At 36.5% G+C, this 12,504-nt stretch overlaps 1 protein-coding gene across 2 annotated transcripts in view; it reads left to right on the forward strand.

Annotated features, from left to right (window-relative positions):
- The first annotated feature begins 2,197 nt into the window (after positions 1–2,197).
- LOC149558856 (protein trichome birefringence-like 19) overlaps positions 2,198–12,504 on the forward strand; it is a 33,209-nt gene continuing 22,902 nt past the window's right edge. For both annotated transcript variants that reach the window (XM_089832869.1, XM_089832870.1), the window contains exon 1: positions 2,198–2,636. In XM_089832869.1, the coding sequence (XP_089688995.1) occupies positions 2,276–2,636 (361 nt within the window). In that variant the 5' untranslated portion in view covers positions 2,198–2,275. The remainder of the gene's footprint in view (positions 2,637–12,504) is intronic.

Consider the following 12,504-nt stretch of genomic DNA (forward strand, 5'->3'; position numbering starts at 1 on the left):
ATCATCATTAAAGACATCATGTTAACATTTTTATAAAAGAAACCGGTTTTACTAATTAGGAATCATCAAAATATCATTAACAACACGTGAAATGAAAACAACTAAGCAATTATAACAGATATGTTTGTAATTCAAGACATGAAATAATATCATAATATTGTAAATCCAGTTTCTCTAAAACTAATCATTGCATAAAATCAGCTTAAAAGAATTTGACAATGATAACAGAAATGCGAACTAGGGGCAGGCACTACACTCTTTCTTTGGCGAATCATCAGAAGTCATCGCTTCATATCCCACAATATCATTATGGCTGAGTTCGGAGCTCATCCCTTTAGATTGGGGGCTATTTTTAACTTGATATGGTTCCTCCACCATCTTCGTTGCTTTACGAACTCCTCTGATGGTTAGGATAGATACTCTTATCTTGCATACTGCTCTTTAGTTGCACTTGCCAAATCTGACAGCTCTATGAGAGCCCATTGCTGGTATGCCCAAGCCACATCCCTTCTGAGCTCCATCAGGATAGACATTGATCACTTGCCCCCCTTTTGGTTCTCGTTAGACGCTCCTGCTCATCTTCTCCCTTCTAGGTAGGAGTTGAACAAGCAGATCAAACTCGACATCTATAGACAGTACCTCGTTACGACTTGGATCAAACTGCCTGAGGGGGTTAAGTCTGAGGATGGCATTCTATGTTGAGCATTTTCTAGACATGCAGGATGGGATTATTGCTTGACCTAGATATTTATCATAGAGTTGGTACCATGCTCTTCGGTTCATGTTAGGATCTTTCAGGGTTGGTTCCCACCCTCTACGGGCCCAGACTGACCACCGCATTGATATAGAGGACTGTATTTGTAGGCTATGCACATTGGCCGGGATTGAGACTGAGTTGCACTTTATTTTCTATCACCCTATTTATTACGAGATCAGAGGGAGATTTTATTGTTTATTCCAAGAGTGCAACTCACTGACCTCCTTCTTCAGCTACACTAATCAAAGATGTTTGGCGCTTTATCTCTGGGAGGTGATGCAGCTTCGTGATCACACCCTATAACTTATTTCCCCCCGGAAGCAAGCTACTGAGCAGCTCATTACAGACTTCTTCTTGCCCTTGCCCCTTGGGTGGGGTATGAAGTGGCCCTTAGATACCTCCACCATTGTTCACTCTAGATTTGTGCGACCTCGTAGGGCTTATTTTCATCCTCATCTTCATCTTCATCAGTGTCATCCCACTAGTAGATCTTAAAGACGACTACATGCTCTCCCCTGCCTGGGTCCGTATCCCTCAGTGATGGACTTATTCCAGCTAGGAAGAACCCTTAATTTATGTCTTGTATCTTATTCTCTTTCTCTTTTGTTTGCTTTCCTGACCACTGTTTGATGGTCTACTGGTTCTTTACTTCTTGTTCTATAAGTTTTTAGTCGCATAGACCCTAGTTGGTCTCCTATTGAACATTAATAAATTTATCTTATCTTATCTTAAATATCAGATGTAAATACATTTATGAAATTTTTAAAATAAATTATTGACAAAAAAAAATTAACCATGACAAAAGACTCCATAATTTAAGATTTACAATTAGAAATTTTTATTCTAATATATATATGAATTAAACATTACAATCACCAAATAAGAAACAAAAATAAATCTCATCACCAAACTTTCCTAGAATTAAAGTACAATTCCTTGATACTGTAATATTTAAAAAATAAAAAGCTCATTAGAAAACTTTTACGAATTTAAAACTTTTCTACTCGTTAGATTGAAATATGAAGTAACCTTATCAATAATGGAAGATTGTCAAGCGTCCCCACATTCTCTTTGATCCGAGTGAGTTAAATGGATCTCCCCAATTGTTCCAAACCCTTTTCCACGTATGAGGAAAGAGCGTCGCTTCATTGCTGTAAAATACTCCCATCCATGATTATTCAATCATAACAGAACCTAGAAACTTAATATAAAATCCAAAGCTCGGGCAAAATCTCATTTTCATCTGCCCACATTTTTCTGAACAAACAATTTAATGAACAATGAGAGAGATATGATCGAGACTTAAACTTACCCACGGTATGTACTGCTTGATGAATCTAAAGCATCCAATCATTTAAAGAGGACAGCTGAACTTCTGGACCTTACATTAAATGCTATTTCATTGCCGAATAAATATCCTGTTCCAGCACTCTAATCCCGCGCATTCAGACATAATTCTAGGTTCTGCAAGCCCATTTCATTTCTCTGCTCACATTTGTGTTTTTTTAGCTTGAGACCATGAAAGCGCATCAAAACAACTGCAGCAACGGAGGAACGAAGGGAATTGGCTCACACCTACATGGGGATTGGAGTGCATTTCTTTTACAACGGCGACATCTCTTCATATGGTTTGTGGCTGCCCTTATTCCTTTTGCAGTTGTTCGTGCATACTTCTGGCATGACCAAACTATCTACGAAGCAGACGTTCCAGTTGATGTTTCTTCACATCAAACTGTAAACAACAGATCCAATCCTGCTGCCATATCCTTGAAGCAATATGGACAACCGAACAACAGTTTCAACAGCATTGGAGGAACTCTGGACGAACATAACAGCATTGGAGGCACTAGTGATCATAACAGCACTCTCAGAAGTGGAGGTAAGCACATTGCTTCAGTGACACTATCCCTGTACACTTGTGGATCTTATTTGCTTCCATTTTTTTCGTTACAGCCAGGGTTTGAATACGGGTTGCGTTTATTTTTGTTCATTTGGGAGTGAATGTCCCAGTCCTGGCACCCCGTTGATTCAAGAGATGGCTGCTCACTTTTTGTTTGTTTTGAGACATGGATCATGGAAAATTTTAAGGTGTTGATATTTTCTGGACAAGTACTGAATTACAGTTGCATCTCTCAAGCTCAAATAAGAATGTATTGCAGGTCAGGACTGAAGAAAATTGCATGATTATAATTTATTAAGTTTTAGTACATCTTATATGTAAAATGCTACTTCCTACGGATTGGTGCTACCATCGATGACAAAATTGCCATCGGCACAAATTGGCAATTCCTCCAAGATGCACCAGATCCCCTCTTTGACATGAACACAGCACTTCCTATTCCAAACCACAGTAGTCTTTAACAATCTCATAGTTCTAAGAGTCACTTTCACATCTCTCTTAATTGGACTAGATTTCCAAGTCCAACACATTGGATACGATTTTCAGATCATGCCTCCCTTCAGAACTCAAAATTCTAGGGACTTAGCAAATGCGGGAACTTCTTTTTCTCTTCGTCTGCAGGATATCACTTGGTTTGCTTGGAACTTGATTTTTCAACTCCATCTACCAGTTCTCAAGCTCAACTCTTCTTTTTCTTCTCACCTTCTTTTCTAGAACCATGTCGCCTTCTAGCTCCTCTTGTCTATGCTAGCAAGAAAATAGGGGAATGCTTGCCAAAGTACTGAGCCCCGAGTATTTCTCTGTGTTGTATTTATTATTTTATACCCCAGACTCGGTAATATGAGAGGGATAAGGAGTTAGTTTGCACTATGCATAATCTAGTTAACAAAATGAAATATAAACAGAAAACTGATTGCCATAAACCATAATGCATACCAGATAGAACTCCAAATGCTTATCTATTATTACTTGTCCATCTTGTACAGATATTGTATGATTTATCCTTATTAGAATTCCTTCCTCTTCTACTAATTCCTTCTTCTATTCCTTTATCTACTTCTTACAACCATTTCTATTGCTACTACTTTTACAGTTACATTGATTTTTTTGTGAATTGTCTTGAACAAATATCTGTTTCATGGGACATGCTTCTACCATCTTCGAGTGTGTCTCTTCAGCTAGGAACTTTGCTATCTCTTCGCGGTGGTTTGTGGTAGGTTTTTTTCTGTTCTGTCCCTTAGCTGTCCCCCTGCTAACAGTCCACTTGGTACTAAATCATCCACTGAAGGAAAGACATTATCTTCTTCATCAAACATAGAAGATTGAACCTTCTATAGAAGGCGCAAGCAATTGAGGCTTCAAGCAATTGCATAGAAGGCTCAAGCAATTGAAGCTTGTCTATGGTGATTTTTGAGTACATCTTCATGTAAGGAGAAGATCTAATTGAAGAACTTTCTCCCACACTTCGTCAAAAATTTGAATTGGAACACATGTAATTGATTTCAGCTTCATTGCTGGTCCATGAAGTTTTGACTTCTCCAAGTACTCCCAGACCTTGTCACCAACCTAGAACTTGTGTTGCAAGTTGATCATGCCATTGCTTGTACATGGTTTGAGACTCTCTAAGCCTTTCTTGCTTGTATGTGGAAATGTATTTAGTTCCCCCTATTTGTGAATTTTTTAGCCCTTTACACCTTTGAAACACTGATCCATGTATTTACCTCACCTTATCAATGAATTTCTCAGCCCTTTGCACATTTGAATTACTGTTTTCAAACCCTTGATTTGATTTCTGAAATGAATATGAAACGAGATATTGGGTAGATACCCAAAGCGTACCTCAAATGGAGACAGCTTTATAAATGAGAAAAGTGCCCTGTTATTGGGGTGTTTAATGAATATAAAGTCCTCATACTGGCCTTTTTGAAACATTTGATTGTATCCACATAACAGCTGGACCAAATTCCCATTAATTACTTCCATCTGATGAAGGCAGTTTTCCATTGCAACCTTGCATCCAGCCTCTCCCATAATATGCGCCAAAACTTGCCTAAGAAATGAACATCCCTATTTGACGTGATGCTCTTTAGAAGTCCAAAGCGCACCCATGCATGCCTGAAGAAAAGATCTGCATCACTTCCAAGTGAGTCTTCTTCCAATCAGTCAACAAACATATTTAAAATAAACCAGTCCTCCACAGCAAAAAGATAGTCATGATCATGTCTTGACACTGGAAAGCTGCCTGTAAAATCCATGGAGATGCCCATACATGGTCTTATAAGTGTGGGAAAGAGTTGGTACAGCCCAAGCTTCCTATAACTTGGCTTATTCATACTATATAACTTGCAGCCCCTTATAAATTTTGGGACATCTGCTCTAATGTATGGCCACCATCTTTGTCACTCCAAAATGCCCTGCAACTTGTGCACAATGAGCTTTACTCACAAACAGAAACCTTATCTCATTAGTTACACACGGCTTTCTTGCTTTGAAACAGAAACCATCCTTGTGGTAGTAGTCTAGGTTTGGTTCAAAATCTGCCATCTTCTGGCGTTTGATTTTGTGATACGTCTTGCTCAAATCTTCATCATATGCATTTTTTTCAACTTAAACTTCATTTGCAAATATGGTTCCAAGTTCCAACAATGAAAGTGTACTTAGTGCTGAGAGAAGAGGTGATCAAGAAAGCATATCAACCTATTTGTCACATCATGCTTGTTGCTTCTCAAGGTGAAATCAATATAAAAAATTCTTTCCATTTGTAACAAGATTGTTGGAGTTTGGTTTGTGCCTGCAAATATTGAAATGGTTGAAGATTCACATTTACCATTGTTTCCTTTGCTCAGGGGGTAAAGTTTTTACTCTTTTACCATAGAGACTAAAGTGCTCAATTCTCTTGTATGAAGTGTACTTTAAGGGAGCACCTTTGAATGATTCAGAATGACTGTCGTTAACTGTACTCTACCATGGCGTTGTCACTAGCATCAGTCTCAACCTCAAATTGTAACTGGTGGTTAGGTAATTGCAAGCATCGTGATATGACTGATTTTGTTCTTCAGATCATCAAATGCACACTATTGTTTTGTACCTCAAAGAAATTTAAATATGGCCAATGTATTTTCATCCTGTCATCCCATTATTTTCTCACCAATTCTTCTCTGTAGTAATTAAACAATTTTAATTGTTTAAATGAGCTAACATTTTCTCTTTTCACCTATTAGAATTAAATAATTTTATTTGTTTAAATGAGCTAACATTTTCTCTTTTCACCTATTAGAATTAAATAATTTTTAATTTTCTGAAGTTCCCCCAATATTGATTAAATAATTTCAGTTATTTGATTAATTCACACATTATTTCTTTTGTTCCACTATAGTTAAATAAATTTGTAGTAATTTGTTTAATTCCTTATTCTCTCCAAAAGTAATAAAATTAATTTTTATTTATTTCTCCAACAGTGCTTGTGAGTTATAATTAATGAGTTAATTAATTTAATTATGCTGATAAATCCACCCTGGCACTTCATTTCCTAATATTAACTCCTGCCCTGTCACAATTTTTCTCATTCACTGATTCTCCTAAATTATCTCCATTGCTGATCAAATATCAAGTGAAGCATATAAAATAAAACACTCCAACTCATTATTTCTTGACATATCCTTGATCATTATTGGGAGAGCAACATTATTTACAACCGCTATCTAATATCTACTATCATCTAGCTATCCTATCTATTAATTAACTTTGAACATTATCATCACTAGATCAAGTTATCATATAATCATTGTGCTATTGTGATTATGCTACTTCGAAGGGCAATCCACTTATCAAGCATTCAAGAAAATATCAAAGAAGCAATGGAGCAAACTAGGTCCTTTCTATGATATAATTGCTTATTATTTTTTAAGTTTGTGCATAAATATTAGACTTTATTGAGTGAGCTTGATTGTAATCTGATTCTTGAATTGCATTGTTCCTATTTTACATGATTCACATTTTCATCCCTCACAAAGTTTTTTGCAGCCCATGTGATGGCACAAAATGGAGCAGTTGTGTATGACAAAGACTTGGCAAATTTCTAAAGGTATTGAATTGCCCCTACGAAGCTTGTAGTCTTGATTATGGCTATGGGCTTTTGCCAATTCATCATGGCCTCTGTCTTTGAGGGATGAATTCTGATCTCACCATTTCCTGTCATGTGTCCAGTGTACAGAATTTAAGTCTATAAAAAGTTGAACACAACTTCTATTAATTCAACAAAAGTTTGTCAGACTTGAAGCTTGTAACACTTTCCTGAGATGGGTAACATGCTCTTTTTATTTCTTTCTAAAAACCAAGATATCAATTAAGTAAACAAAAATAAGAATCTATTAGGGGTCTCAATACCTCAGTCATCCACTCTATGAAAGTTGTTGGAGCATTGCAGAATCGAAAGAATGGAACGAGGCCCTTGTAGAGACCTTGTTTGGTCTTGTGTACTGTTTTCCATATGTCTTCTTTACTACGAACTTGATCCTAACCTGTTTTCAAATCTAGTGAAGTATGTTGTATGATGCAGTTGATCAAGCAAATCATCTATACAGGGCAGCAGATACCTGTTTTGATGGTAATTTTGTTCAGAGCCTAGCAAGCAACATGCATATGTGATGCTCCATTTTATTTCAGTACTAATGTAATTGGAGAATTATAAGGTCATGTTCCTGGCCTTATCACACCTCATTTGTTGAATGCTTTCAGTCGGAACTTGATTTAATTAGCCTCAATTACACTTTGATGCTACAGCTCTATGCTTGATAAAATGCAATTGGGCAACATTTGGATATCAGGCTCTATGACACCCTAAGGGGTCAAGCATTTAGGCTCCAAGAACAATTTTAAAAATATCCTGACAATCTGACCTATTCTTGCTGTTCTTGATGAGCATGCAGCCCATGTAGCTTCTTAAGTTCAGCCCCATCTTTGTCTCCCTTTCCTCTAAGCAACAAGAGAACAAATTTCTCACTTGCATTGATAAGCCTCGGCTTGAGATGCACTAACCATGGAGATTCTTGACTTTCCCATGTATAGTTCACTGTGTATTCTTCACTGTTTCAATAAGTCTGTACTATTGCCTCCTCTTAAATAGGCGGCTTCATGCACATATAGGTAAACACTCCCAAAAATGACTCCACATGTGTAGTGGGATCACATCTATAAGTACATCATCCTTAAGCTCAAAATTAATGTTAAAGTTCAGCTTACATCACTTCCCAAGTGAGATATCAACCCCTTGTTTTAGCCAACCAGGTGAATATGGTTAAATATTATGCATAGTTGGAAATCCAAATTCTCCAATAGGCTTTTTGGAGGTAAGATTTGCCAGCAAACATGTGGCAAAAAATGCATCTACATTCTTGTTCTTGGATTATGCTGTGGAACTCAAATTTGTGAATTTTTCCTCCTTGAAATTTTCACACCATACACACCCTCTTAGGAATTGTGGCATAAGGCAACTACTCATCTTCTTCAAAGCTGCAATCTATCTCGTTGCTGTTGCTTAAGTGGTTTGTTTGTCACTCTTCTTCTTCTTCCATGATGGTTCTAATTAGGAATGTAGTTTCCAAAATCTATCATCCATATGTATTCCCTTCTTGCTATTGGAACAACGGAATTTTCTCTTACCCCTGCCCTTATCCTTTTTTGATTTTGGTATTCACGTTTTTCTTGTGCTTGCCCTTGTTTTTGTCACCGCCATGTCATTGTTCCTTATCTTGCTGTTTTTGGATAAAGGAAGAGGTCTTCCTCTTGTTTAGCTGAAGATCAATGTCCCTGGGTCCTGGCATATGCTTGATCAATGTCCCGGGCCCTGCCATCAGAACAGGTTACACTTGGTGTCCAAACAGCCCAACACTATATTTCATCTAGACTAATCTGTCCAAAACATCTCTCCCCAATGGAACCACTGTTGTTCAGAATTTGCTATATCCCTGAAAAATTTGTCCTTGTCTTTGCTTGAAATAGTGTCATTGCCTCATCCTCTTTTCCTTTTCACAAGCAGGGTTGAATTGATTTGTCAACAACCCTTGAAGTCATCTTGCTTCAAAATAAGTGACACGTAACAAAATTTTAAGGAATGCTCCTAGCTTTGAGACCACGTCAGGGTGTACCAAAAATGCTGGAGTCTTGCAAATCTAAATTGTGGAGTCAATTAATGGAGGAAAAAGTAGGCTTCTATTTGAGAAATCCATTGACATTTCCCTAACATTTATCTCTTTATGTTAGAGCTGAATTCTTGCTTTGGCTTCCCTTTGAGGAGACCTTCATGAAATATTCCTCCTTGATTTTAGTTTTCTTAGGCTCTCTTTCTTCTTTATTTTGGGAGGTACCAAGCTTTTTTGTCAATCCTAGTTGGATGCTTTCTGTTTTGTCAGCCCTCCCTTCTATGTTGGATATTCTTATAATAATATCCTCATCCAACTTCTCAAACTGAGCCTCTTTAACATTTTCTTTCCTTGTTATCAATCTAGTTGCCTTTGCCAATTCTTTCAGGCTCAAAAGGGAGTAGTTTATCACCTCTACTTGATCTTGAGGAGGAAATTCAAATAGCCCTTCAAATACTTAAAGGATGCTCACAATAAAGTGCTAATGGTATCTGATTCATAAAACTTTAGAAATGCTCTCTTACAAACATCACTTATGGATATCCTTAGTTCTTAACCCTTATAAAGCCTTTCAAACATTATTATTCATATGGAAATGGATGTGGTTACAGTCAACATTTTCATTTCTTATACAAACTTAATGAAAAACATAAAACAATGATGCTATTGAGCTAAAACACACACACACAGAGGGTGAAAGTTGAAACATTGCACTTAGAGAAACCCTAAAGAGGTGAAAACTTAAGCAAGAAAGCATCTTGCTCCTCTTCCACTGTCACATTCCAAGTACAAATGTTTTAAAATGCCTTTAGAGCTCTTAGGAGTCTTGACAATGTCACAAGTTTGCTCCTCACATTTCCGATATGCCTCTGCAACTTAAAAACCCTTGTTCTTGCCGAATCACAAAATGAATTTCAGAATAAAAGAAATGATGAGAATCAATCCTTCAAACCATTTTCAACTTTAAACATGACGTGCCATTACTTTTTCTCCCATGGCACCAAAATAGAAGATCAAACATTAGAAGAGTTGAATCAAATGACAAGTCACAAAACCCTTCGTATTCGACAATCTATTTGCATCATAGCAAAAATACTGCTTCTGACAGCATTGAAAATGTTTTCTCAGCAGCTATGACAAAAGTGCCTCCTATACAAACTGGCATTTTCACCAATCTTGATTGTCTACTTCATTGAAGTCTATTCCCTTGTTTCAAGTATGATTTAAGATGCTCTGGATCACCTTGGATGCTTCGTTGAGAAGAGCACAGCTCTTTCTGCTTTATACCACATTGATCTTTGAGAAACTCCTAATTCTAAGTCTCTTTGGTAGCTTTTCTCAACTGAACTGGATCTCCTTGATCCTAGTTGTTCAACAGTGTAGATTCAATTTTCAGATCACAATGCTCACACATTTTGACATAATTGTAAAATTTCAGCATTGATTGCTTATAATATTTAAGTTTCAAGTGGTAAACATCCTAGCTTTTATAAGACGAGACTTCATAAAGTTCTGCTAAACTGAATATAAGAATCATTTATTCAGAATAAGAAAATTAGTGACTGGTTTATTTTTGCCATACACTATGACACAACATTATGAGAATGCAACTCTATTTACAATTTTAGGTAGCGGTCTATTGTAACATCCACATTTCCCGGGTCTTAATTAACAACTAACATATCCAAGAATTTCAGATATCACTTCATTTCATAGGGAAAACAGTTAAATCAATTTCGATCATATGAATGAGATTTACGGTTAAAATCAGTTAAACAAAATTTCTTATCTAAGAATTGAAAAACACTATCAATAAATTTACGATGGAAATTAAAATCTACATACCATGGAATTGGAGACCGAAATCAATCTAGGAATGCTTATGCAACCACCCAGGTTAGTCCACAAATGCCACTATAAAAATATCAAATGACGACTACCATCCAATACTGCTATATCAAGATTAAATGATGATTACCATAAATTACCACTATCAATTAGGGCATTACATACCATGGTATCAATTAGGGCATCAATTACCATTGGATGATTTAGGGCATTAGATACTACTGTATCACTTGGGGCTTCAGATACCACTGTATCAATTAGGGCATCAATTACCTTTGGATCGTTTAGGGCATCAAATACCACTATATCATTTAGGGCTTCTGATACCATTGAATTATTTAAGACTTCAGATACCATTGTATCATTCCTTTCCTTCTGATTTGCTAGATTGCGACATCAACATAAAATTAGAAGATATGCTCATAATCATTATTCATATATATGAAAAACTAAAATAACAATCCTATAGATATATTCCATATTCAGTTTGAAAATCAATTGATCTAATTGGTTGCCAATTATATTGATGATAAGAATTTGTTTTCATGTAAAGAATAGCTATAACAATAATACAACTCAATTAATCTTACCTTCTACTTGAACATACATTATAAAAATACCTATTTCCGGCATGCGTTTGAATGCATAGCTTATCTTTATTTGATGCACATCCGACATCTTGTGGAGAGGTGAAACATTTTTAGGGGCTTAACCATCCAACCTCGGACCATAACTTATCCCTGCATAATCTCTAACGAGAAAGACCCTCCCTACTCGGAATTGGACTTGGAACATCTAATCATCCATTGAACATCCTGATATCTAATCACACCATTCGACTTGATAGCAGGAGAATACAATAAATAGGATCATGCATGAGCTATTAAGTATGTTTAATTTAATTTATTTAATCATGTCTGATTTTTTCTTTTTCTTTCTTGCAAATTCATTCCACCTCTTCACCTTTCATGGCTACACAGCCTATGAGTCCCAGGTGTTTTGGAATATTATGAGCAATCTACTCCTTTCACCTCTTCACCAATCGTGACTACATTGCCGGTGAATCCCAGGTCTTGGAGAGTTATGAGCATTCTACTCTTGATCATTGTTTATATCTTTTATCATAAATTGTGGTCAAATTAAAACATGTTCTTGAGATCAGCAACATTCGTCTAGGTTCTTGTTACACTTGGAAACTCTTCTTAAAGACATACCATTCAACTTCTTTTATGATGAATCTGAACACTATGAAAATAAGAAGGAAATTCATTATAGTTCACAGGGATTATTCAGCAAGTTAAATAACGTGAACACAGTCATAAAGTAAAGAGATTCTTGTGCCTGGCCGGCTGCTATAGAAATTGAATTTAAAAACATTAGATAGGTAACTCATGGTCTGATAAGAATTTGGTATTGCTTTGAAGAACTTGCAGAGTGGATCAGTTTTCTCCAGTTGCTTGAGACGTCACTTTCAATGCATAAAATCTCTGTTTCTCAGCCAGAATACTTGCACAGCAAGGAATGGAAATCCTACTACTTGAATAAGCTTATCAATCGTTTAGCAGGGTGTCAGCAGAAGTTATCAATGGTAAAAAAGTAAAGGTCGGGTGTTATGGAGACAATGAGAATTCTGAAAATCGTAGCAGCAGAAGGAAGATTGGGTATAAGGAATGTGGTCACCGTCTCTCTCACGACTTCTATATTGTAAGATCTAGCCGTGACTTTTTGGCTTCCGCTGGTTTAAAAGATTAAATTCGTGACTAATAAAAGGAAGTCGGGTGCTTAAAAATGAATACTCTCGACTCCCATTCTCGATTTCTTATAATATATTAAGGTGGCTCTTTGGCTTTCGTAACATA

The sequence above is a fragment of the Cupressus sempervirens genome, chromosome 5, assembly GCF_028749045.1.
Source record: "Cupressus sempervirens isolate cs-2001-9-10 chromosome 5, ASM2874904v1, whole genome shotgun sequence".
Taxonomy (NCBI): domain Eukaryota; kingdom Viridiplantae; phylum Streptophyta; class Pinopsida; order Cupressales; family Cupressaceae; genus Cupressus; species Cupressus sempervirens.